The 27061-nt window shown below is 33.4% G+C and overlaps 3 protein-coding genes and 2 long non-coding RNA genes across 5 annotated transcripts; all 5 read left to right on the top strand.

Annotated features, from left to right (window-relative positions):
• The first annotated feature begins 1500 nt into the window (after positions 1-1500).
• On the top strand, positions 1501-23578 carry LOC146930449 (TNF receptor-associated factor homolog 1a-like). Its single transcript, XM_085701987.1, has 4 exons — positions 1501-1853; positions 2017-2169; positions 22908-23279; positions 23465-23578. The coding sequence occupies exons 1-4, from the start codon at positions 1846-1848 to the stop codon at positions 23559-23561; spliced, it is 630 nt and encodes a 209-aa protein (XP_085558113.1). The 5' UTR covers positions 1501-1845; the 3' UTR covers positions 23562-23578.
• LOC146930451 (uncharacterized) lies at positions 3933-5974 on the top strand. Its single transcript, XR_015006397.1, has 2 exons — positions 3933-4573; positions 4740-5974. It is a non-coding gene; the product is annotated as an uncharacterized LOC146930451 (long non-coding RNA).
• On the top strand, positions 6737-9671 carry LOC146930450 (uncharacterized). The gene is made up of 4 exons (XR_015006398.1): positions 6737-7276; positions 7692-7758; positions 8586-8758; positions 9372-9671. It is a non-coding gene; the product is annotated as an uncharacterized LOC146930450 (long non-coding RNA).
• A 115-nt stretch (positions 23579-23693) lies between the features above and the next one.
• On the top strand, positions 23694-25075 carry LOC146930448 (uncharacterized). Its single transcript, XM_085701988.1, has 4 exons — positions 23694-23971; positions 24124-24295; positions 24382-24524; positions 24608-25075. The coding sequence occupies exons 1-4, from the start codon at positions 23791-23793 to the stop codon at positions 24733-24735; spliced, it is 624 nt and encodes a 207-aa protein (XP_085558114.1). The 5' UTR covers positions 23694-23790; the 3' UTR covers positions 24736-25075.
• On the top strand, positions 25019-25695 carry LOC146930447 (TNF receptor-associated factor homolog 1a-like). The gene is made up of 2 exons (XM_085707559.1): positions 25019-25047; positions 25311-25695. The coding sequence occupies exons 1-2, from the start codon at positions 25019-25021 to the stop codon at positions 25693-25695; spliced, it is 414 nt and encodes a 137-aa protein (XP_085563685.1).
• The last annotated feature ends 1366 nt before the right edge of the window (positions 25696-27061 follow it).

The following is a 27061-nucleotide window of genomic DNA, read 5'->3' as shown; positions in this document are numbered from 1 at the left end:
GTTGCATGGAAGCAAACGAAATCCAGAAGCTTATGGATTTTTTTTTGAAGGAAGAAGCTTATGGATTTGAGAGTATATGGAATAGTGAGTTGCGGGTAATTTTATGCATTTGTTGAAGGAGTTTGAGATTACTAGATAATTATGCTTTTGAAATATTAGACTCATTAAGAAAATTTTACATCAATTTAAAATGTCTAATAAACATGTTTTTTTAAGGATAATAAACATTTATTTTGTAGACTCAACATATCACATCTGCTTGTTAGAGGTTGAATAATCATTATTATTATTTTTTGCATAAAACCAAATGACATCCAAAACTTAAACATTTAGCACTCAATAAGAATTATTCCAAACTTTGGCACTTCTTATCGGCTATGATATGCAAAATATTTACCAAAACATCAAAAAATAAAGCACAAAATTTTTCCTAGCATCTTAAACATAACAAAGAAAGTAGTTTTATACAAACAAAGATCTTAAGTTTTCTACGACTAAAAATACTGAAAATATGAGAATTTTCTTCATTTACCATTTTGATTTTCAACTCTGCTTTTTTGGGAAACAATCCTAAATGAGTCCAAGAGTCCAAACACATACCTACTACAGTGCTCTTCTCTTGGAATAGACCAGGGTGAGCTGCTTCTATTACTTTCAAACCCAAGAAAAGGGAAAAACATTAGACATGAACGATTTTCTTTGCTTACCTAAGCAAGTTACAGCGAGTTACCCTAAATAGTGCACGATAACCATATATTTAAAGAAACAATAGACAATCAAAATAAAATAAAAAAACACCTCTGAAACAAATGGAAATACCACCAGTTTCCGAAGAAAGGAGGGTGAGAAAAGCAATAGAAAAAAGTAGAAGCTATCTGCAGTTACTAACAAAAAGATGGAGTCAATAATAGCCCACTCCAAATTATAAAACAAATAAATAAATCCACTTAAACCCTAATACTAGGTTTTTTTTTTTTTTTTTTTTAGCAAATCTGATCGCAAGAGTAGAGAAAGAAGCGGCGACAACGCAGCAACACGGATTGGTATTATAATCTCTATTAATCAATTTCATGTTATAGTGGTTATGTGTATTGTATTGGTGGTATAAGATAGGGTTTTGTTTCAACAGGACAAAATTTCATACAATTTTTTGATTTTGAAATAAAGATGGAGACGGATGAAGAAAAATGTAAGCATCTCTTTAAACATAGCAACAAAATCTCCTTTTGATATTCATACTTATTGTCCTCTCTCTTTCAGATTTTCGTAACGAAATTCAGCAAAATTTGGAATCCCGTGACATTGTTGAAGATGGTAATGATGCGTCAAAACTATATACAAAACAATTGTTTACACTAAAGCCGATTTCTGGATTTGACAATTCTTATGTCATTGAACTTGGAGAGTATAAATGGTATGCAACTTTCTTAATTTTCTATTTTATATATTGAAGAGTGAATAATTGTAAAGATATAAGTAAAGATTGATATGCCAATGCAGGATTTTTATAGTTCGTCGGTTTAGAACCTCGTTGCAATTTGAGCTATTTGCTGACAGAGACAACAATCCAAGGTTGAAATTTTATGCACTGAACACATTAGCGATAATTCACCCCCTTGACTACCGGCTAACTGATTGTTCAGGTAGGTTTTTGAATAAAGTTACTATTATTATTAAAAAAAAAAAAAAAGAATTACTAATACTAACTATTTTATTTGTGTTTATTCAGATCGATTCTACTTAGTTTATAAGAATCACCCGGGGTATGTATTTAATCTTGAGCGTGCCTTTGAAAAAGGTTTTCTTGATGTTGAGGGTAATGTTAAAGTAGAATTGCAGATTCAGATGTTTGGGTAAGTCGTTATGTATGCATTAGAAATCTCAATCTCATTCTACTGTTGTTGGTCAATATACTCATGGAATTTTTACCATATTACTAAGTAAATTGACCATTAACAGGCATTGAGTGTCACTCAATTCCATGCAACTCATTGTATGATTGTTTTTCATGCACAGAGAAAATGTCTTCCCGCCTCTCCTTGTAAAGAAGTATCGAACTGAGCTTTATTTGACGCATATGCATATTGTGCACATAATTTGTTCTAGATTTATTGAGAACACAAAAGAAAATTTGAAGAGCCTGATTCAAGATAAAGATAAGTGGTCAAGGTACTTTTAACTTTTTTTTCTACGGGTAAGTTGAAAGTGATATTTGATTTATGGGTCATCCTAACTTATGTCCTTAGGCCACATGTTAAACATTCCACTAATGATAAATATTTATTGTAAAAAAATGAATACTCAACATTTTAAGCAATAAAATAACACAATTTCCAATACATAATTTCTATTAATAGAATTATAAACATGGTAAAAATTTCTATTAATGACTTCACTTTTGTACTTCCACGACAATCGCCATCAATTCCCTCTCATACACATGATTTAATCTTCCCCTGTTGCATCAGCATTGCACTCAATCCGATCCCTGATGCGTTAGTTTCTATCTCAAAGGGCTAGTTAAAATTAGGCGTAGTTATTAATGGTAATTCATCCCTCTTCCGTCTCAAAGTCTCGTAAGCCTTGAGAGCTTACTCACTCCAATTGAAGCAGTCTTTCTTCAACATTTATGTCATAAGCTTATCAATCAAACCAGCGGCGAAGGTAGAAAAAATTGTTTGGGTGGGCCACAAAAATAAACTATAATATATACATAAAATTTATGTAATAATAAACATTAAACACAAGATTGACCATCCAAAAATTAAATTTTATACCATAAAAATTCAAGATAATTTTTTTTTGAAGAAATTCTTCAAAAAATTCAAGATAATTATCTATACATTTCGATTGACTTGAAATGGTGATAACAAAACATACTGAGATGGAGAAGAGGGTGAGCCGCAAGGTAGTTTTAATTAAAAATCAAAGATATTTTAATAATTTTTCATATAATTTTTTTCTTTGGTGGGGTGGGCCGTGGCCCACCTTGGCCCTAAAGGCCCTCCGCACTGAATCAAACCATACCCATGCACCAATCTCCTATAATACCCGGATAAACCGAGAAACCCACATAACCCTTTAGGATCATTGGGACAAGTGCCTACTCTTGCATTACTAATTTTCCCAAGATCAACATATATAGATTACTTTAAATCTTGTTATTCCAACCGAGTCATGCCGAAACAACACTTCATTGCATTCACCCTCAGGACTCAACACATCAAGTACTATCAGAAGATGAACAATGTATTATCAGAAGATGAGGTTAAGGGTTCCCACTATAAACCAATATATCATCAAAGAAAGAGCAAAACCATTTTCTTAAGAAAGGCTTAAAAATATCATTCATCAATGCTTGAAACGTGGACGGTGCATATGTTAAGCCAAAAGGCATTATGAGATATTCATAATGGCCTTCATGAGTTCAAAATTCAGTCTTGCGAATATCACCCTCTTTCGTTCGAATATGATGATACCCTGATTTCAAACAGATCAGCATACTTTCCCAGGTTGAGCTCTAAATACCAAATAATTGACACAAATATGCCCTTACGGAGAGATGAAAACCACTAAATAAAATGACTCCACTAACTAAAACGTGAATTGTGGAAGGACTATAAGTCAATTCCACTAGCACTTCCTAATAAATACGAATAATTAACTAAATATGATAGGAACAATATAGCTAAGTAAATCAGTTTCAACAGTACAAATGTTGTACAAACGTTATAGTAGTCTAAGTTTGTATTTGATGCTTTTGTAGGAGTCTATGTTGTACAAATGTTGTGAATTTAAATGTGAGACTCTTAATTTATTAGAAATGAAATTTTGAAACCCATGTTTTGTTATTCAACAAAAAACACGGGTGTCAAACTCTCCCTCAAATTTTTGTTTGCTAATTAACTAATATGATTTTTCAATATTTGCAGATTCTGTACTTTCATAAATAAAAATGACCAAATTTCAAAGGACCAAATGTTTTGGGAAGAACAAGATGTAATTAAGGACGCCTTGGTGAGGCACTTTTTTGTAGATGGTGATCAGACATCTCCTTTGATAATGGACATATTATACCATGGTTATAAATCAATAAATGCTAACAATACTACAGCTAAGTTTGTCAGAATTGGGGAAAATAGGTTTGGGTTGGTTGGTGATGTTCCATCCCTATTTAGTAGCGTTGTTGGTATAGAGTATAAACCTATAACGGTAAATACACTTACTGAAGAGGATTATGAAAGCATTGTCACAAAGTTGGGTTGCATGATTGTGGAAATATTTGTTCTTGATTATCTATTCAGGTACCATATATGATTTATTTAATGACATGGGGTTTTGTATTTATATATCAAGTATTCATATGATTGTTTAATTTTAAAAATTAGTTAATAATAAAAAGTGTGATACATCAGTGTTGCTAGGGTTTTGGCTTGATATCCAGTAGACTGTGCAGGCTCATCATATTCTAATTATTTATTTAATGAATGCAGGGAAAAATTTGAGGTAAACTTTACTCGAAGTGAGCTCGTTCGAACTGAAAAGAAGTCCAAGAAAAAAGGAAAAAAAAAAGGTGCGTCATACATATATGTTTATTTATGTTTTTATCATCATTTTTATCTGTGTAAGAAACAAAAATCTTGTTAAATGTGTAGAAGAGAATAAGAAAACGGTAAACAGTGTTGCTAGGGTTTTTCTTATTTTGTTAACTACTTACTGGAAACTGTTTCCGGCTGCAGCAAAATGATGAACCGATTGCAGCAGATTTGGAAGAGGATTCGTCGGTTCTGGATACAGCGAGAGCTAAGCTTAATGACTTGTTTATAAATGCTCAAACAAAGCATGATGTTATGGTTACTACTTTGACAAAGAAGATTGATGCATTACTTGCGGAACAAAAGGAGCATGTTGCACGTGCATTGAAAAAAGAGGTCACTGAATTGTACTTGCATGCGCAAAAAAAGGTTGCTTCTTTGTATGTGGAGGCGGAGAAAGAAATTAGTAAGCATCTCTTTAAAGTTAAACATAGCAACAAGATCTCTCCTTATGATACTCATACTTATTTTCCTCTCTCTTAAATCTCAGTGCGCAGGTCTAGAATAATAATTCGGGATTTTATGCAATCCTATAACATTGTTGAACATGATAATGATCTGTCAAACATATATTCAAAATTTTTGTTGACAACAAAGCCGATTTCTGGATCAGACCCAGCATATCCCTTAGTCATTAACCTTAGAGAGCATAAATGGTGTGCAACTTTCTTAATTTTCTATTTATATATTGATGAGTGAATAATTGTAATGATATAAGTAAAGATTTATATTCTTAATGTAGGACTTCCATAGTTCGTCGGATGGGAACCTCGTTGCAATTTGAGTTATTTGCTGACAGAGACAACGACCTAAGCTTGAAGTTTTATGCACTGTACACATTAGCGATAATTCACCCCCTTGACTCCAAACGAACTGATTGTTTTGGTAGGTTTTTTAATAAAGCTATTGTTTTATAAAAAAGAATTACTAATACTAACTATTTCATTTGAGTTTATTCAGATGCATTTAGGGTCGTTTCTAAGGATTACACGGGCGATGTATTTGGGCTTGCGGCTACGTGTGAAATAGATTTTCTTGATGTTGAGGGTAATGTTAAAGTAGAATTGCAAATTCAGGTGATTGGGTAAGTCATTCTGTGTGCATTAGAAATATCATTCTATTGTTATTGGTAAACATACTCATAGAATTTTAACCATATTACTAAGTATATTGATCAATAGTAGGCATTAGGTGTCCCTGCATTACATGCAACTCATTGTGTGATTGTTTTCAATGCACAGAGAAAATGTTTTCCAGCCTTCCCTTGAACGGAAGTTTCGAATTGAGCTTTTATTGGCGTATACGAGAAATTGGGACAAAATTTGTTCTACATTCTTTGAGGAGACAAAAGAAAATTTGATGAGTCTGGTTCAAGATAATAATAAGTGGTCAAGGTATTTTTTTATTTTTTTCTATGAGTAAGTTGAAATTGATATTTTATATATTATTATATATGGAGTTGGCAAAAGAGTTACAAACTTACGTGATATTGTTAATTTAATATATGTATATGGTTTGCATTTGAATTTTACTAATATATGGTGGAATGAGTAAGGACTCTAGGCATCTTGTCATTAGTCACCCGTAAGCAAAAAACAATAAATAATATGAACATATGTTAACGTATGTTTGGCATGTCTTAGTTCGTTAATTTTATTTTTGTAAGGAATGTCTTAAGTAGATATAAGTTGGGGAGAAACTAATTATTTTAGGATTGGGTTTCAAAGTCATATCCCAGCAACTTTGCCACTTATTTTTTGTTGTTCACCGTCCAACAATCTCTTTTCCAGAAAATACTTTAGACTTTTATGGATGATGAAATGGCTCCCCAACAAGTATTACCTTCACTTTTGTACTTCCAGGACAATCGCCATCAATGGATCTCATACACAGGCTTTAATTTGCTTCTGTCTGCCAATGATTGGCTAAAGAAGGCCAACGGTTTTCCCTGTTGCATCAGCACTGCACACAATCTGATCCTTGATGCCTAAGTTTCTATCTCAAAGGGCAAGTTAAAATTAGGCATCTATACCTATTAATAAAGGCAATACTATTTTTTGGTGTAGCCTTTTTTTGTAAATCCCAAAATGCCCTTATGCATGGCAGTTATTAAAAAAATTCTCTCTTAGCCACTAATAATCACACACACGGTGGTGGCAGTTATTAAAGGAAAAATCTGTCTTACCCACTATTTTTTTTTTCTTTCAATTTTCCATCACTTTTGTACTCTTTTATTTCTTCTCTCTATACCTTCTTCAATCTCTTTGTTATGAACCTTCTTACTTACAATTGTTGTTAATGCCTCTTTTTATTTCCTTCCATTTTACCAGTTTTTTATTTACTATGATTTTTGTTTGTGGCAAGGGAGTTTAATTTGATTGTGAATGAAGATGCCTCAAAATTTTGATGTTTGTTTAGTTTTATAATATAAGATCGTATACTTCTGTTTTCCCTTTTGTTTTGATTCAAAGTTCTCCTTTCCTTCCTTCTATTTTGATTTCATTATTTTTTGCAACTCCTTTATTACTTTTGTTCAAATTATGTGAAGATTGTTCTTAGATGAAAATTACATGCGTTGATTTTTCTTTCTTACTTTTCTGGTGGCTCTGTTTACAGCACATTGAAGCGGAAGATCAAGAACAAGAACATAAAGGAGGAACACGTAAAAGATGACTAAACCGGTGATATTTATGTTATAAGTTTTTGAATTATTATTATAGTATCATATTTTTTGTCTTTCAGTTATTGGGGGTGTTTTTGCGGTTATATTATGCAAGTTTTGATTAAATATTTATGGAAGTTTGGGTTTTTCCATAAAGAATTTGTGTACTATTGTGAAACAATTGATTGTTGTTATTGTCAATTTATTTTCCCTTTCTTTTTCAGAAGGAAAATGCTACTTCTCAAGAAAAATAGCTTCAAGAATTTTTCAAGAAATAGTTGGCAAATTTTAATTGAATGATTTATTTGTCCACTTCCTATTTTTCAGCCACACCTCCTTGAATTGTGGCAAATAGTGCATTGTGATTGGCTATTCTTTATTCTTGAAGAATTCTTGATGTTATTTTTCTAGAGATATAGCATTGCTCTTTTCAGAATAGGGCGCTTTAATTTCATTGTTTGTTCCAACTCTACATCACTTGCGCATCTTTGATAACAGAAGGTATGGTTCTTATGCCTACACAATATCTGATATCCCTTTAATTTGTAAAACTCACCTATTTATGCATTGCATCACTTGATTAAATAAGAAGCTGCATTGATTGATCACGAAAAAATATATAATTCAAATTGACTAAACATTTGATTGTCAAGTAAAAATTAGTAGCCATTAGTCTTAACATGGTATGTTGTTTTCCTTTTGACCTATACAACTCAGCATAGACTCTACATTATATGCTCCATACTATGTGGTCCCTTTTGTATCATAAAATTACTAAACAATCTTCCCTTTGGTAACATAAAATTACTAAAAAATCTTCATTGTAATCCCATGTTGAAATTATCTATAATCTATAACTATTAATAAAGGCAATACATTCATTTGGTGTAGCCTATTTTACTTTCCACTAATACCCTTGGTAGAATCTTTCAAATGGACTAGAATATTTTATGGTTAGGGATTAAGAAGTCATTCTTCCTCATATCCAAAACTGCCTCACGGTTTCTAAAGCACTCAACTTCCTATTCCCACATAACACAATTAAAAGATGGTTATAGTATTACAGTCACCAGAAACAAAAAACGAAATGGGTAGAATAAAAAACATGGAAAGGCAAAGGAAGAAAGAAGAAGACATGATGGAAATGGTTGAGAGAAAGGCCATTTGAAACTACTATTGGCCTTTGGTAACCATCTATGTTTCTCTAATTTTTCACTAAATTAACTTCGTTACTTTTAATTCAAAGAAATTGTCGTTGCTGTATCATGTCTCCTTTAATAATGTTACTATTATCTCATTTGTTTATTTGCTCTATTCATCAACAATAGAAAGAAGAATGAAAAAAAAAAGGAAAAGGAAAAGGGATCTAGATGAGCGCCCTGCAACAAAGAAGGGTCAAGAAAATTCAGAGAAAGAAAAATAGTAGATAAGTTGTGACGGAAACAGTGCATCAGGCTACCGAGATGGGTAAATGGTGGTTCACGACGCCAATCATAACAAAGTTACGATCTCGCCATTTTCCTTCATGAAGGAGACAACACATTTCTTCATTGTCTTTATGTGACATTTTTATGTGTAATGACTGAATTTTAATCACTACCATGAATCCTTATCTGAGCATGCATCTAAAGCGATGCAAAATTCCATGGTACCAAGTTAAAAATGTTCTTCCTATCAAACTTTCTATGATTCTAGCCAATTAAAATCCAAATTCTCTTATATATGTTTAAAATTATCTTCTCTGCTCCCTTTATAGTGACCTTATATTTTTTTTATTTCACCACACATCAAAATTTAAATCTATTTCTTTAATTTTACTTCCAATTCCATGTAATGTTGTCACTCTGAAAATAATGTAGTAAGAACATTTCATTTTCTAACTGCTTTGTGTTTTACTGCCGTTTGAATTTCAACTAATCTTTCATGAACTCCTTACAATATCTAAAACATTTCATGAACTCCTTGCAATATCAAAAACTTTTTACAACCAATATTTTAAGAGATTATCAGTTATGTGATTTATGATGTGATTTAGGAGATGGTCATATTGATTTTTCTTGGGCTGTTTTGTTATTGCTTCCAAGTATCAACTAATTTTAATTTCATGCATGTAGGAATTGTACCTTAATTTCTTGGATCAAAGAGATCAACAAACTCTGAGCAGTATCTGATTGATAGTTGAAATTTCCAAGTAAGATAATATGGAAGAAAAGGAAGACGAAGACATGTTGCATTGGAAAGTCCAAAATTAGTGATGGGATTAAGATATGTATGTATTATGACATTCTGAAACAAAAGCATGACAAACACTTTTGTACTTGGAAAATGTTTCATATCATATTTGTCCTTTTAAATGCTTCCATGTAATTTTTATTGGTAATCTTTATTTTCCTCCATGGGTTGAAGGTTCAATATTTGGATCCTCCTGCAAGTGTTCACTATTTTTCGAGAAAATGGTATTTACCTCTTCAAGCTTCCTCTTTCATTTTTGGTCATGGGGTGGTGATATAAGACTTTTATGTCTTTGAAATCGAGTGATTTTTTTATAGAGAATTGTCAAAAGAATTTTATGATTGACATTTCTGGTTCCCTTCAAGTATGTTTTTTTAGAATTGTTTATATTTTGTTTTTGAGAGAATAATTTTTTCATATTTAATCATCTTAATCTATATCCTATCTATATACTATAACATATATACAAAGGATGCGGACCCTTGATATGGATTTTTATCATTCAAATCTCATCCTTACCACTCATCCTTACCAAGTGATCTTTATTACATTTGGTTTTGTAGAGACACAAAAAAGATGAAGAAATAGGAAATGACTGGGGCATCAAGGTCGAGTTTTTCATCGGCCAGTTGTTCAATAGAGAAATGGAGACATTTCGGTGGCAGTGAAGATGTCACAAAGCAGTTGGTGTAGTGGGGGCCAAATTTTTTACCGGGAGATGGTGGTGGACGTGCTATGCTAACGTAGAGACTAAGAGAAAACTTTCCTCTTCTTTCTTCTCTATTTCAGGAAAGGCCAAATTTTTTTGAAGGAGGAAGAGAGCGATTGTATGATGGTGAAAACGATTTTCAACGGTGATCACACATAAATGATGAGATACAACTGACTTCCATTCTTTTTTCCTTTTTTATGTGTGAAAAAATGATGTACTTTATATTGGGTTTCAATATTTTATTTCTTTCTCTTCATTTTTCAGAGAGTAAAGGGGAAGACAAATAGAGAGTTGGAAGCATCACTTTATTTTGGGGTGTGCGAGTAACCTTTTCTATTATTTCCTTTTTCACCAAATCATATGAGTGAAGTGGAAAGAGAGAATGATTGGAGTTCATGATTTCAACTGGCATATAAGGATTTTCATGAGTCTAGAAATTAAAACACTTGGGAATTTATCAGAACCATTATATTGTTGGTTTGGTTTCTGAATTATGAATGTATTTCAAAAATTTTAATGATGCACTATTATTAGAACAGAAAAAGAGAGCGAATCATGAATAATGAATGCTGAATTGATCATTATATTATATGGCTACTTATGACTTTTCCAATACATTTTGCTCTGATTCAAGTTTTTCACCTTCTTGGATTTGGTTTGGATCACACAGCTTTCTCAATAACTTTGGAAGATATCTCCTATGGTATGAAGCATAGGAAAGTTCACGGTGTTTCAGTTGAAGAGTGTTTGGTCAAAGATGATATGTGTAATTCATGGTACATTATGTGATTAGAGGACGAGGTAGTTGTTTAGAAAAATTGGAGGCAATGCAATCACACAATTACTAAGCGCATTAGAAAAGGCGGACAGACGGGTACGGGATTTACTAATATCAGTGTTTATTTCTTATTCTGTTTCTACAATTAATTTTATTCTTTCCATTTCTTTTGTAGAAAATGAAAGTGTGATGTAAATAGAGATCATGAACAAGTCTTATATTTTAAGTGAGTGATATCTCAATTATCTTATGTTTACAACTTTTTGTATTAATAAATAACAATTACAGTGTGTTCTAATCCTCTCTTATTCTCTTTATTCGTAGAATAACTACTATTCAAAAGTAACATTTTCTTTTTCAACCTATCATTTTTGTTTAGATACATGCGTTAGCGCAGTAGAAAAAGCGGACAGACGGGCACGAGAGTGCCCGTCTGGACGCTAGTATATATAAGGGATGTTCAATAAAGCACTACTAAAATATAAAATATAATTAGAGATGAAATTAAGAGATTTGAGAGATGAAAGGAAGCATTTCTATATTGCCACATCATCATAAAGCTTGCATGAGAACAACTCAAGCTTCCTTTACAAAGATATAATATAATATATAGATAGATAGATAGGGAGTAGTACGACAAAAAGTTTCAATCCAAACTCAAAAACAATATATTTTTTGTTTGTCTGCACCTCTTCTTCTCCTTTCCATGTTTCTCTGATATAATTTTTGTTTCTCTTTTGCATTCCAAAAATATCTTACCAACCAAACTCAAACTAGAATCTGATTAAATTTGTACTTCTAATTTTTCCTTTTAATATTGCTCAACCATTATGAAAATAATTATCGTATCCAAGATAGCAATTGATGCCATAAAAATCAGATCATGAAATAGTTTTCTTCAAAGTGAAATCTAATTGTGAATTTCATTCTTTGGTGCATATATAAGAAAGAGGGTAAAAGTGGAAGGTTAAATATGGTGATCAGAAATATGTTGCTACACTAGGACACAATTGCTTGCAACAATAGCAAGTTCACCGCAGCAGTCATTGGTGGAGTCTTTATTGTAATTTTCCCGTTGCTATTCACTTTTAACCATTTTCATTTTGTTTGTGTTCATAATCCAAAAACAACGGCAATCACCAATGTGAAAACAGGTAGAGATGATGTTTGGTCGGTTAGGGTTGAGACCGATGGTGGAAACCATCCTTATCATGCAGCAATAAAAATGTGTTATGTTTTTTTCTTCTATTTTTTTTTTCATCAAATTATCTTTTTACGGTGATTTCTTTTCTTAATTTTTTAGTTCTTCATTGGAAAGGTTAATGAGGGCGTCACAAAGTTTGGACATTTATTCAGTTTGATTCTATCATCATCTTTTTCGTTGTCAATGTGTTTGTTTTATTCCTTTATGAATTTTTGTTGGTTCATTTATTCAGTTTTCTTAATTTTTTGGTTCTTCATTGGAAACTACCATAAATTATAAATGTTTTGCTCTATTGCCATTTTTGTTTTTGATTTTTGTCTCAATATTTTATTTTTGGGTTATTTGTTTTTTGTTTTTTTTTTTTTAAGAAGTGTTTTGGTAGTTTCCTATAAGTGATTTATGGTAGTTTCCTTATCTACAAATTTGTAGTTGGTGGAATGCAATAGTATAATCAAAAACCCCTTGAAACTTAATATTCAAAATGATTGAATAAAATAGTAACTGCATCGAATAAAAGTTAATATTAGTGCTTCACATTTCCAATGAAAAGGAAGGAAACAAAAGGCACAACGTGGAGAAACATATCACTTCAATTTCAATTTCTTCGTGTTCAATGTCTTTGTCGTAATTTTGTGTAGATAATTCATAGATGAAATTATATGTTTTAATTTTTCTTATTTCCTTTTTCAGTGGCTCTGTTTATGGTAAATTGGAGGGCTATGCCAATAACAGTGATATTATGCGAGCGACAACCCATCAACATATCAAAGAAGATGAGTAGCGACCAAAGCAAGAAATAAGAAACTCAACCCGTTTGAAAGAGAGAGGGGGTGCGTTAAGGAAAAGGCTAATGACCAACAATATGCGAGAGAGAAGGCGGATGAAGAATAGAAGACGAAGGCTTTGGCGACAAAAGTAGACCTAGAAGATAGTTACCCTTTGCAGTGGGAACACAAAACTAAGAATGCATTTAAGATAGTCACCCTTTGCAGTGGGAACACAAAACTGAATGCATTTCTTTTCTAACTTTCGGGTTCTGCTTGCGTCCATATGATCTCTGTGCTAAAACGATGGGAAGAATGACAATTAGTAATTTCTTTTAATTTTGTTCTTCTCTTTTTATTATTTATTTGATTTGATTTTGGACCATTTCAACTCAAAGTAGTTTAAATTTAATTCAATTCAATTTGATTATTGCAATATTCAAATATGTAAGATGCCTGTAAATTTATTTATTTTTTGAATTAAGATGGTGGTAATTAACCTTATGGTTCGTGTATATATTTTATTGCCTATTGTATTCCTTCATTTTTCTTCTTAAGTCACTATAACATAGAATTGACCAGCATTATCAAAAGCATAGAGGTCTCCGGGAAGATTCAATACATTTTACTTATGTTCCAATAATCGATGGTTAGTGTAACATGTTTCTATCCACTCTTTCCATCTATCTACGTATCAAAGGGAACTTAAAAATTATGCAGAAAGAATGTTGAAGACGGCAGGAAGATTGATAATGCATCAATCTCCTTGACTCCAATGGCATGATTTGGCATCATTTTTATTTTTATTATTATTTTGTTTTTGGTTATAAAAAAGTTTTGTATTTTCACAAGTTTAACTATTGTGCATGTATTAATTTTTTTTACAACGTGCATTAATTTTTTTTTTTAACAAATGACGGATGATATTTTTTTGAACAAGCAAATGACGGATGCTATTATTACATGTTTTTTTAAAAGAAGGATGATATTATTACATATCATCCCATAGTTGCTAAGATTAGTGCATTGATTCAACCTTCCTTCTCTTCTTTAAATATTTTCATAAATAATTTCGAAGTCTTCATCACATCTACCATCTTTTTTTTTGTTGAAGGAATCACATCTACCATCTATATGGCAATTATATAATAAAATAATTTTTAGACACTTAAGTTATTCATCTATTAATTGCCTTGACATATAAATAAATAGAGAGAATCGTATGATACTATGATAGGTTGATGATGCGATGAAAATAGAGACAAAGGAAAGAAGAAATTTTTTTGAATGAGTGTTAGAAAAATGAGGTGTGTCCAACTATCATTATCGTTAAAAAATCTCTATTTTCATGACAAAAAGAAAAATCACTATGTATATTCTATCTTATTTTTCATGGCATATGATTTGCTTTTTCCAAGAATGTGATGGAACTGATTAGAGTGGATGAAGACTTGGAAAACATTGATGTCTTACACAATTATGTTAGTACTATGTTTATTTCATTTTTAATTAATACCTCAATTTTGTTGTCTTTCAACATGGTGTTAACTAAATTATATTTGTGTATAATATACTATATGTTAATTTATACAAAAATAAAATAATAAAGTATATACACATGTTAAGGCTGTAGAAAAAGCGGACAGACGGGCACGGGAGTGCCCGTCTGGACGCTAGTAGTTAATAATGGTAATTCATCCATCTTTTGTTTCAAAGTTTCGTAAGCCTTGAGAGTTTCCTCACTCCATTTGAAGCAGTCTTTCTTCAACATTTGTATCAGAGGCTTAGCAATCAAACCCTACCACTATACATATCTCCTATAATACCCGGATAAATTGAGAAACCCACATATAACCCTTTAGGATCTTTGGGACAAGGCCACTCTTGCATTACTTTAATTTTCAAAGGATTAACAAAGATTACTTTAAATCTCGATTTTCCAACTGAGTTATGCAGAAACGACACTTCTTTGCATTTACCCTTGGGACATTGGTTCTCAACACATCAAGTACTATCAGAAGATGATCAATGTATTATCAGAAGATGGGCTTGAGGGTCCCTACTATAAACCAATCTATCATCAAGGAAGAGAAAAAAAATCTTAGGAAAGGCTTAAAAATATCATTCATCAACGCTTGAAACGTGGACGGTGCATTTGTTAACCCAAAGGGCATTACGAGTTATTCAGGATGGCCTTCATGAGTTTAAAATTCAATCTTGTGGATATCACCGTCTTTTGTTCGAATCTGATGATACCCTGATTTCAAATCCAGTTTTAAAAATTTTACGGTTCCCCATAACTTATTAATCATTGGAGTTGGAAATTTATTTGTTGTAATATTTAATAAGAGCCCTATAATCAGTACAAAACCAAAAACTAGCATCTATTTTCTTAACATGAATTAAAGGGCTAACATATCGACTTACAGTGGGCCTAATGAGTCATGATATTAACATGTCGGTTGCAAAAGCATTAATTGCTTCCTTCCGACGGTCTTGGTATCTATAGGGTCAGATGTTTGGAATTCGAGCCGCCTCCTTGATTTCAATAGCATGATCATACAGTCTGTGTCGAGGAAAATCTTATACCTCTTGAAACAGAACATACTCTCTTAACACCTCCAACCCTGCTTCTTCCTTTTTCACCTCATGTATGTATAAACCACCAACCCTCCTTCTTCCTTTTTCACCTCATGTGTGTATAAACCAAACAGATCAACATACTCTCCCCAAGTTGAGCTCTGAATACCAAATAATTGACACAAACAAGGCAATAAAGAATGAGTGTCGGGCCATATGATCGTCCAATGCTACGTGCCACAACCTCACCGGCGTGCTATGTACTTGTTCTGGGTCGATTTTATGCGTTTTGTGGTTAGGATCGAGTTCCTGTACATGAACAAAATGAAAAACGAGATGGGCTGGCTAAATTGAAATTGGGCTTTACGAATCGAGTCAGGTCAAAATTAAAACCCAGTTCCCTATATATAGTTATGACCTGATTCTTTCATTATTTCTCTTCTCTCCTTCATGAAAAAACCCTAGCCAAAAAACGGGCATTTCCTTTCTTCATTCTTCCGTTCTTAGCTTCCAAACGGCCGCCACCGTTTCCTTTCTCCCTCCGCCGTGTTTTGAAACAACCTTAACCAAGAACGACGAACATGTCTTTGTTTGATGAACAACGGCCGTGTTCCCTTTCTTCGGCAAAAAAGGGAAGTTCTCACCGTCGTTCACTCTCTTCCCTCACCTAAACCCGTTGTTGTTTTCTTCTCAATAATCCATAACACTGTTTTCACACAACCTTTTGTAATGGCTTTAACATGGCAATATGTTGTTTCTATTGAAGGAGGAACAAGAACAGTGAAGTGTAAATTATGAGAGTGTTCTTTTATGGGAGATGCATATAGAATGAGGCATCATTTGGCTAGAATTGATAGAGATGTTCAACCTTGTCAAATGCTTCCTCTGGATGTCAAGAAAGCCATGCAGTTTTTGATTTGGTTGGAACTAATAGATAGAGAACTAGTAGAGATGAAGAGGGAGTTGGTAGAGATGATAAACTTATTTTGAACCTAGTAGTTATGATTTAGTAAGTTATTTTGTTATTATATTGTATTATAATTATTATGTAGTTTTTAATATTGTAATTTTGTACGTTATTTTGTAAGCTATGCTGTTTTTATTGGTGATTGATTTTTAAGTTGTTTTTTTCTTGTATTATAATTTTTATGTTTTTTTGTGTGTATATGTGAGTCAAGTTACAACTTTGCTCTTGAGTGGGTTCTTACGAACCGTGTTACATTCCCCGTGTTTATGTCCCTTCACCAGCTGACCAATCCTACATAGGATTTTGATCCTGACTACATTGGGCACAAATAATAGTAACAAAAGGATATAACTAACCATGGTGGGAAATAGTGACATTATTGATGTTAACTGTGGGATAAATTTCCTCACAAAGACTGGAATGTTGAACAATTTATGGATTAATAATCTCCTCACAGTAATGGAACTTACGAAGGCGATAAACTCTCACTAAGAGAATACCCCCTTACACTACTACACCAGTCCGATTTCCAACTCCAAATCAAGTATTCTCTTTTTCACACCCCTTTGGTCAATCTTTTCCTCCATTCCCCTGCTGCCATGTGTCAATTTAATTACTCAAATCTACATCTCATCATTCCTTTTGCTCCCATTCACTAACGGTTTAACATGTTCCCCTTTCTATTCTTTGCTTCCCATTTTACCCATTCTCTTATACACATGTGTCGATGGTTCTTCCCGGAGCATATAAAATTGTGTGTGATCTTTCTAGCTATTAGCTGGTTATCCTTGATCTCTTACTAATTTTATTGATCCTAGTGAACTTGTGTAGTGTAATTGTAATGAAATTTAGAAGTATGTAGTCATGGGACCTAGAAAATGATGAATTGTGTGATTAAGTTATGATTTTCCTAATGGATTTCAATTTGTAAGTTTAAAGAATATATGTTGGCAAGCTAAATACTAGATATAAGAAAATCTTAGTTTTTTTATGTGCATACCATGATGTACATGTCAGAGTACAACATAAGGGATTTTATCACTATTATTCGTGTGCATATGAGGCGGCTTTAATATTGCCGTATTATTTAAGTGTGTTGAAATTTGGGGCTTAACTCATACTTACAAAATCGGCTTGTATGGTGAGGAGTACCTCTTCTTTATAAACTATTTTTAATAGTTTTATTTATCCGATGTCGAACTAAATCCACCCTCTCAAATCCAACACAATGAAGGTGTTGGCGACTGCAATGAAGGCAAACCAAAGGCCTCAATTAAGGCGGAATTCCCAACACATCCCCTCAGGCTTAAGCCGGACCCAATAGGCCTGAAGCGTGGATGATGCGGGTAGCCCAACGATAGATCCAGGATAGGCTCTGATAACACGAGTTTAATTCTTTTGTCAAAAAGAAGGTATTGTCATGATTCTTCATGTGTCAAAACGCTTCAACAAAATGGGTCTGCTGAGAGAAAAAAATAGGCATTTGTTAGATCAAACTCGAGCTATGTTATTCCAAAATAAGGTTCTTAAGAAATTGTGGGGGGAGGCTGTTTTAACTGCATCTTATCACAAAAACCGTTTACCTTATAGCATCCTTGACTCCAAAACTCCTATGAAGTTTTATCGTCGTTCTATCCTTATATACAGTGGCGGATCTCTTCAGTGGCCGACGGGGGCCACGGCATCCCCCAGATTTTGCTTATATAGTATATTAGATGTAATTTGTCCAACAAATTCTATCCGCTGCAGTGGTTGAGGGGGGCCACAATGTTGTAAAGGTCGCAGGTTCGACACCTGCATGGCTTCTTTTTCACATATTTATCTTTTACTTTTACAAACTGTATTAAAAAAAACGATTTTGATGGGATTCGAACCCACATTCTCCTCCTACTTTCAAACAATTCATACCACTAGGCCAGTTGTTAATTATTGCTATTGGTTGAAACCATTTAATATATATTTCATAGAAGTTTGGCACCCCCAAATATTTAAGTCAAGATCCGCCACTGCTTATATGCCCACCTACAATAATATCACTCCTATAATATTTAGGTGTACGTCGTTTGTCCATATCCATTGTGATGGTAGAAGTAAACTTGATCCTAGAGCCTTAACGTGTGTGTTTATAGGATATTCCTCCACTCAAAAGGGTTACAAATGTTATCATCCTCCATCTCGTAAGTAATTTGTTTCACGAGACGTCACCTTCCATGAAGAAATTTATTTTGTTCAAACTCATCTTCAAGAGGAGAATATAAGTAAGGAAGATGAGTTTCTTCTACTTCCTAACCTTACTTTCGGGCCAGAAGTTGAGGCTCAAACTGGAGGTAAACGATGTTGAGTTTGAAGTTGATTCTGAAAATCATATAAATGTTGAAGCCGAAGTAAGATATGGGAAAAATATAATGATTTATATACGAAGAAAGACCATTCTTGAATCTACTCATGTCCAAGAGTCTCATCTGACATTACATGAGGTAACTTTGCTTGACCCTTCAAATTCACGTGACTCAATTTCTGAATTTTCTCATGCACATGAACCGGAATCTAACTCGTCCTCACATACGGAATCAAAATCCAGCCTAATAAATTCTGAATTTTCTCATGCACATGAACCGGAATCTAACTCGTCCTCACATATGGAATCAAAATCCAGCCTAATAAAGCGTAAGAAACCAGAATAAAGAGAAGTACAACCAACAGATTCTGAAGACTTACATCTTCCAGTTGCTCTTTAGAAAAGATACCATAACATGTACCAAAATTCCACTCTACCATCTATCCAACTTCCTATGCTTTGAACAATAATCGCCTAACTTTAAAGACTTCCTCACAAGACTTAATACTACCACAATACCTACATCTTTATCTGAGGCTTTGTTTAACAGGAAATGGAAACAAGTCATGGACGTGGAAATTGAGGCACTCGATAAAAACAATACTTGGGAATTGGTTCCTCTACCAAATGGAAAGAAATATGTAGAGTGCAAATGGGTATAGAGTATAAAGTACAAGGTCGATGGATCTATTGAAAGGTATAAGGCAAGATTGGTTGCTAAAGGATTCACTTAAACTTAGGGAGTAGATTATTCAGAGAAATTTGCTCCATTTCCAAAAACGAATAATGTTAGCGTGATATTATCTTTAGCAGCTAACTACAATTGGAACTTGAACCAATTTGATGTAAGCAACGCTTTCTTCATGGAGATTTAGAAGAAGAGATCTGCATGGATGTACCCCCTGGAGAACATGGACATACTGCTGCCAATGTCAACATCGTGTGCAAGTTAAAAAAGGCTTTATATGGGCTAAAGCAATCTCCACGAGCTTGGTTTGGGAGATTCACTAAATTTATGATATGTTTGCGCTTCAAACAAAGCCAAGGAGACCATACTTTATTTGTAAAACACTTTGAGTCAGGGGGAGTAACAGTGTCATTGGTGTATGTGGACAACATTATAGTAACTAGTGATGATGAAGAGGAGCAAAAACATAAGCTCAACACTTGGCCAATGAATTTGAGATAAGACCTTAGGAAAATTGAAGTATTTTCTAGGAATTGGAAGAGGCTCACTCTAAGAAAGGAATTTTCATATCCCAACAAAAATATATTACTGATCTTCTCTAGGAGACTGGCAAGGCAGCATGCAATCCTTCAAGTACACCAATTGATCCAAAAGTAAAGTTGGGGAATGTTGATAAGGAAATGTATCAAATGTTAGGCGAAAAATTTATACCACTAGGCCAGTTGTTAATTATTGCTATTGGTTGAAACCATTTAATATATATTTCATAGAAGTTTGGCACCCCCAAATATTTAAGTCAAGATCCGCCACTGCTTATATGCCCACCTACAATAATATCACTCCTATAATATTTAGGTGTACGTCGTTTGTCCATATCCATTGTGATGGTAGAAGTAAACTTGATCCTAGAGCCTTAACGTGTGTGTTTATAGGATATTCCTCCACTCAAAAGGGTTACAAATGTTATCATCCTCCATCTCGTAAGTAATTTGTTTCACGAGACGTCACCTTCCATGAAGAAATTTATTTTGTTCAAACTCATCTTCAAGAGGAGAATATAAGTAAGGAAGATGAGTTTCTTCTACTTCCTAACCTTACTTTCGGGCCAGAAGTTGAGGCTCAAACTGGAGGTAAACGATGTTGAGTTTGAAGTTGATTCTGAAAATCATATAAATGTTGAAGCCGAAGTAAGATATGGGAAAAATATAATGATTTATACACGAAGAAAGACCATTCTTGAATCTACTCATGTCCAAGAGTCTCATCTGACATTACATGAGGTAACTTTGCTTGACCCTTCAAATTCACGTGACTCAATTTCTGAATTTTCTCATGCACATGAACCGGAATCTAACTCGTCCTCACATACGGAATCAAAATCCAGCCTAATAAATTCTGAATTTTCTCATGCACGTGAACCGGAATCTAACTCGTCCTCACATATGGAATCAAAATCCAGCCTAATAAAGCGTAAGAAACCAGAATAAAGAGAAGTACAACCAACAGATTCTGAAGACTTACATCTTCCAGTTGCTCTTTAGAAAAGATACCATAACATGTACCAAAATTCCACTCTACCATCTATCCAACTTCCTATGCTTTGAACAATAATCGCCTAACTTTAAAGACTTCCTCACAAGACTTAATACTACCACAATACCTACATCTTTATCTGAGGCTTTGTTTAACAGGAAATGGAAACAAGTCATGGACGTGGAAATTGAGGCACTCGATAAAAACAATACTTGGGAATTGGTTCCTCTACCAAATGGAAAGAAATATGTAGAGTGCAAATGGGTATAGAGTATAAAGTACAAGGTCGATGGATCTATTGAAAGGTATAAGGCAAGATTGGTTGCTAAAGGATTCACTTAAACTTAGGGAGTAGATTATTCAGAGAAATTTGCTCCATTTGCAAAAACGAATAATGTTAGCGTGATATTATCTTTAGCAGCTAACTACAATTGGAACTTGAACCAATTTGATGTAAGCAACGCTTTCTTCATGGAGATTTAGAAGAAGAGATCTGCATGGATGTACCCCCTGGAGAACATGGACATACTGCTGCCAATGTCAACATCGTGTGCAAGTTAAAAAAGGCTTTATATGGGCTAAAGCAATCTCCACGAGCTTGGTTTGGGAGATTCACTAAATTTATGATATGTTTGCGCTTCAAACAAAGCCAAGGAGACCATACTTTATTTGTAAAACACTTTGAGTCAGGGGGAGTAACAGTGTCATTGGTGTATGTGGACAACATTATAGTAACTAGTGATGATGAAGAGGAGCAAAAACATAAGCTCAACACTTGGCCAATGAATTTGAGATAAGACCTTAGGAAAATTGAAGTATTTTCTAGGAATTGGAAGAGGCCCACTCTAAGAAAGGAATTTTCATATCCCAACAAAAATATATTACTGATCTTCTCTAGGAGACTGGCAAGGCAGCATGCAATCCTTCAAGTACACCAATTGATCCAAAAGTAAAGTTGGGGAATGTTGATAAGGAAATGTATCAAATGTTAGGCGAAAAATTTATATACTTATCACAGTTGTCTTTGTTGTAAGCTTAGTCAACCAATTCATGCACCAATCAAAGGAGATTCACTTACAAGCTGCACTCCAAATTGTTCAATATTTGAAAGGAACCCCAGGTAAAGGGATATTTTTTGAACGAAATGGAAGCATTATACTTGAAGCATATATTGATGCTGACTATGCAGGGTCAATTGTGGATAGTAGATCAACTACATGCTATTGCACTTTTCTGGGTGGTAATCTGTGACTTGGAAGAGTAAAAAACAAATTGTGGTGTCTAGATCTAGTGCTGAAGTAGAGTTCAGGGTAATGGCACAAGGGATATGTGAGCTGCTATGGCTGAAAAGCATCTTGGAAGAATTGAGGTTAAAGAGTGATGAACCAATGAGACTTTATTGTGATAATAAATATGCTATGCAACATGATAGAACCAAACATATTGAAGTAGACCGACACTTCATCAAAGAAAAACTAGATAGTGGTCTAATTTGCACTCCATATATCTCTTCCCAAGGCAATCTTGCAGACCATATAATTAAGGGACTGAACAACAAAATCTTTGAAAGAATTGTTTCCAAGCTAGGAGTGATAGATATCCATTCACCAGCTTGAGGGGGAGTGTTGTAAATAGTGAAGTTTTACTATTATTATTTATAATTTGTAATTGGCTCATTAGTTATTAGTCAGACCCATTAAGTTAGAATAAACTATAAAAATACATTAGTGGTTATACATTATTTATCTCTGAAAAAACATAATAGTCAGTTTTCACAAAGTGCAAAAGAGGTGGTTTTAATATTTGTAATTTTTTGTTTGCTAATTAACTAATATGATTTTTCAATATTTGCAGATTCTGTGCTTTCATAAAAAACAGTGACCAAATTTCAAAGGACCGAATGTTTCGGGAAGAACAAGATGTAATTAAGGAAGCTTTGGTGAAGCACTTTTTTGTAGATGGTGTTGTGATATCTCCTTTGCTAATGGACATATTATACAATGGTTATAAATCAATAAATGCTAACAATACTACGGCTAAGTTTGTCAGAATTCAGGAAAATAGGTTTGAGTTGGTTGGTGATGTTCCATCCCTATTTAATAGCGTTGTTGGTTTAGAGTATAAATCTTTAAAGATAATTAAACCTACTGGATTGGATTATGAAAGAAATGTCACAAAGTTGGGTTGCATGATTGTGGAAATATTTGTTCTTGACTATCTATTCAGGTACCATATATAATTTATTTATTGACCTAGGTCTTTTTTCTTTGTGTTAAATATACATGTGATTGTTTAATTTATAAAATTAGTTAATAATAAAAAGTGCGATACAATAGTGTTGTTGGGCTTTTGGCTTGATATCCAGACTGTGCAGGCTGGTCATATTCTAATTATTTATTTAATGGATGCAGGAATAAAATTGAGGTGAACTTTACTCGAAGTGAAACTGAAAAGAAGTCCAATAAAAAAGGAAATAAAAAAAGGTGTGTGATACATATATGTTTATGAAAAAATATTCTTGTTTTGTAGGAACCAAAGAAAAATGATAAACGTGTAGAAGAGAATAAGCAAACAGTAAACTTGATTTTGGATGTAAGTAGATGGGTTTTTCTTATTTTGTTAACTACTTACTAGAAACTGTTTGTGGCTGCAGCAAAATGATGAATTGATTGCAGCAGATTGGGAACAAGATACGTTTTTTCTAGGTAGTGTGAGAGCTTTACTTAATTATTTGTTTATGAGTGCCCTAAAAAAGCATGAGGTTATTGCAACTACTTTGAAAGAGAAGATTGATGAATTAATTGTGGAACAAAAAGAGGAGTATGTTAAATGTGCATTGAAAAAAGAGGTCACTGAATTGTACATGGAAGCCCAAGAAAAGGTTGTTGCTTTGTACGTGGAGGCGGAGGAAGAAAATGGTAAGCATTTTTTTTTTATGGTGGTCGGGGTTGCTCCGGACCTTACATATATTATGCATTGTCCATACAAAGCTAAACTCACAAGCATATCTTTAAACATAGCAAGAAGATCTCCTTAATATACTCATATTTATTTTCCTCTCAAATCTCAGGGTGCAGGTCTAGAATAATATTTCATAACGAAATTCGGGATCTTTTAGAATCCCATAACAATGTTGAAGATGGTAATGATGCGTCAAAACTATATACAAAAAAATTGTTGACACTAAAGCCGATTTCTGGATTTGACAATTCTTATGTCATTGAACTTGGAGAGTATAAATGGTATGCAACTTTCTTAATTTTCTATTTTATATATTGAAGAGTGAATAATTGTAAAGATATAAGGAAAGATTGATATGCCAATGCAGGACTTTTATAGTTCGTCGGTTTAGAACCTCGTTGCAATTTGAGTTATTTGCTGACAGAGACAACAATCCAAGGTTGAAATTTTATGCACTGAACACATTAGCGATAATTCATCCCCTTGACTACCGGCTAACTGATTGTTCAGGTAGGTTTTTGAATAAAGTTACTATTATTATTAAAAAAAAAAAAGAATTACTAATACTAACTATTTTATTTGTGTTTATTCAGATCGATTCTACTTAGTTTATAAGAATCACCCGGGGTATGTATTTAATCTTGAGCGTGCCTTTGAAAAAGGTTTTCTTGATGTTGAGGGTAATGTTAAAGTAGAATTGCAGATTCAAATGTTTGGGTAAGTCGTTATGTATGCATTAGAAATCTCAATCTCATTCTACTGTTGTTGGTCAATATACTCATGGAATTTTTACCATATTACTAAGTAAATTGACCATTAACAGGCATTGAGTGTCACTGAATTCCATGCAACTCATTGTATGATTGTTTTTCATGCACAGAGAAAATGTCTTCCCGCCTCTCCTTGTAAAGAAGTATCGAACTGAGCTTTATTTGACGCGTATGGATATTGTGCACATAATTTGTTCTAGATTTATTGAGAATACATAAGAAAATTTGAAGAGCATGATTCAAGATAAAGATAAGTGGTCAAGGTATTTTTTACCTTTTTTCTACGAGTAAATCAGTTCAACAGTACAAATGTTGTACGCACGGTGTAGGTGTCTAAATGTGTATTTGATGCTTTTGTAGGAGTCTTTGTTATACAAATGTTGTGAATTTAAATGTGATACTCTAAATTTATGAGAAATGAAATTTTGAAACCCATGTTTTGTTCTTCAACAAAAAACAAGGTGTCAAACTCTCCCTCAAATTTTTTCTTTGCTAATTAACTAATATGATTTTTCAATATTTGCAGATTTTGTACTTTCGTGAAAAAAAGTGACCAAATTTCAAAGGACGGAATGTTCTGGGAAGAACAAGATGTAATTAAGAAAGCCTTGGTGAAGCACTTTTTTGTAGATGGTGTTGTGACATCTCCTTTGATAATGGACATATTATACCATGGTTATAAATCAATAAATGCTAACAATACTACGACTAAGTTTGTTAGAATTGAGGAAAATAGGTTTGGGTTGGTTGGTGATGTTCCATCCCTATTTTATAGCGTTGCTGGTACAGAGTATAAACCTATAACGGTAATTACACTTACTGAAGAGGATTATGAAAGCAATGTCACAAAGTTGGGTTGCATGATTGTGGAAATATTTGTTCTTGATTATCTATTCAGGTACGATATATGATTTATTTAATGACATGGGATCTTGTATTTTTATATTAAGTATGCATATGATTGTTTAATTTTAAAAGTTAGTTAATAATGAAAAGTGTGATACAACAGTGTTGCTAGGGTTTTGGCTTGATATCCAGTAGATTGTGCAAGAAGATCATATTCTAATTATTTATTTAATGGATGCAGGAAAAAACTTGAGGTGAACTTTACTCGAAGTGAGTTCGAAAATAAGTCGAACAAAAAAAAGGAAAGAAAAAGGTGTCGCCTACAAATTGCAAATTAAATCGATAGCGGCAGAATTGGAAGAGGATCCGTCTGTATCTGGAGAAGTCTAGTGGGTAAGGCAGACAAAAAGTCGTAGATACGGAGGAAATTAGGCGAAGCATTGTGTTCGTTCAAATAGATAGCGGTTGAATTGTGGACTTGAATGTATTTGATATTCCACCAAAGATATGTAATGGAAAAGAAAAAAACTGGTCATGATATGCATGAAGTAGCTACCTATTTTGAAAGTAACAGTGAAACAAGAACATATTCTTTAGAAGGTTCTCTCAGATATTGTTTGGAAAGAGGATGTTCCTAAATTGTGTCCTCATGATTAATTTGATACCATCTACTACGTTCTTTGTTGAGATAATTATCATATATTTCAAATATGCATGCGACAGAGAATTGAGAGAAGGATCAAGCTGGTAATATTATGCTCCATTCTAATCTTTTGACGTGACATATTTTTTATTTTTTACCGTTTTGAAATAAAATCTAATTCCTTCAAATAAAAGGTAATTACCAGCAAAAATACAATTATGCTTCATTCTAATCTTGACACTTCAATATTTTTATCTTGTGTCTTTTGTAACAAAAAAATCACTTTCAAATGAGAGAAGATAAGTGTTATCAAGAGTCCCCTGCATATCACAGTTTGGTCACATACTCATGAGGACATGCTTTCTTGGTCGTATTGACATACGTTGATGATCATGTGATTGTAGGGAATGACACTTATGTATGCAGTAACTTTAAACAATACTGGTGCAAACGTTTCCATATGAAGGATCTTGGAATACTCAAATATTTTCTTAGGTCTGGAACTAGCTCGCGGACCATTTGGCATGTTCATATGTCAGCAAAAATATACTCTTGATATCTTAAGTGAGTGCAAAATGCTAGACTGCAAACCATCCACATTTCTGATGGAATATAATCAAAAACTTGCTCTTGATTCAGTCCCTCCATATCCTGATCCTCCACGCTATCGTAGGCTTATTGGTCGCTTAATTTACCTCACCATAACTTGTCCAGAGATTACTTGTTCTTTCCACATCTTGAGTCAGTTTATGTAGTCCCTGCAACAAGCTCATTGGGACACATCTATG

Source organism: Medicago sativa, chromosome 4, assembly GCF_051527215.1.
Source record: "Medicago sativa cultivar Bolivia chromosome 4, Bolivia_mono, whole genome shotgun sequence".
Lineage (NCBI taxonomy): Eukaryota > Viridiplantae > Streptophyta > Magnoliopsida > Fabales > Fabaceae > Medicago > Medicago sativa.
This window is presented reverse-complemented; position numbering and strand designations above follow the sequence as displayed.

Excerpts from the sequence above, each read along its gene's own strand:
- LOC146930449 (XM_085701987.1), top strand. Across the intron at positions 2,170-22,907 it reads GATAAAGATAAGTGGTCAAG|ATTCTGTGCTTTCATAAAAA; the intron begins GTACTTTTAACT and ends CAATATTTGCAG. Across the intron at positions 23,280-23,464 it reads GTTCTTGACTATCTATTCAG|GAATAAAATTGAGGTGAACT; the intron begins GTACCATATATA and ends TAATGGATGCAG.
- LOC146930448 (XM_085701988.1), top strand. The coding sequence starts at position 23,791 with ATGAGTGCCCTAAAAAAGCATGAGGTTATTGCAACTACTTTGAAAGAG. Across the intron at positions 23,972-24,123 it reads GGAGGCGGAGGAAGAAAATG|GGTGCAGGTCTAGAATAATA; the intron begins GTAAGCATTTTT and ends CTCAAATCTCAG. Across the intron at positions 24,296-24,381 it reads GAACTTGGAGAGTATAAATG|GACTTTTATAGTTCGTCGGT; the intron begins GTATGCAACTTT and ends ATGCCAATGCAG.
- LOC146930447 (XM_085707559.1), top strand. The coding sequence starts at position 25,019 with ATGATTCAAGATAAAGATAAGTGGTCAAG. Across the intron at positions 25,048-25,310 it reads GATAAAGATAAGTGGTCAAG|ATTTTGTACTTTCGTGAAAA; the intron begins GTATTTTTTACC and ends CAATATTTGCAG.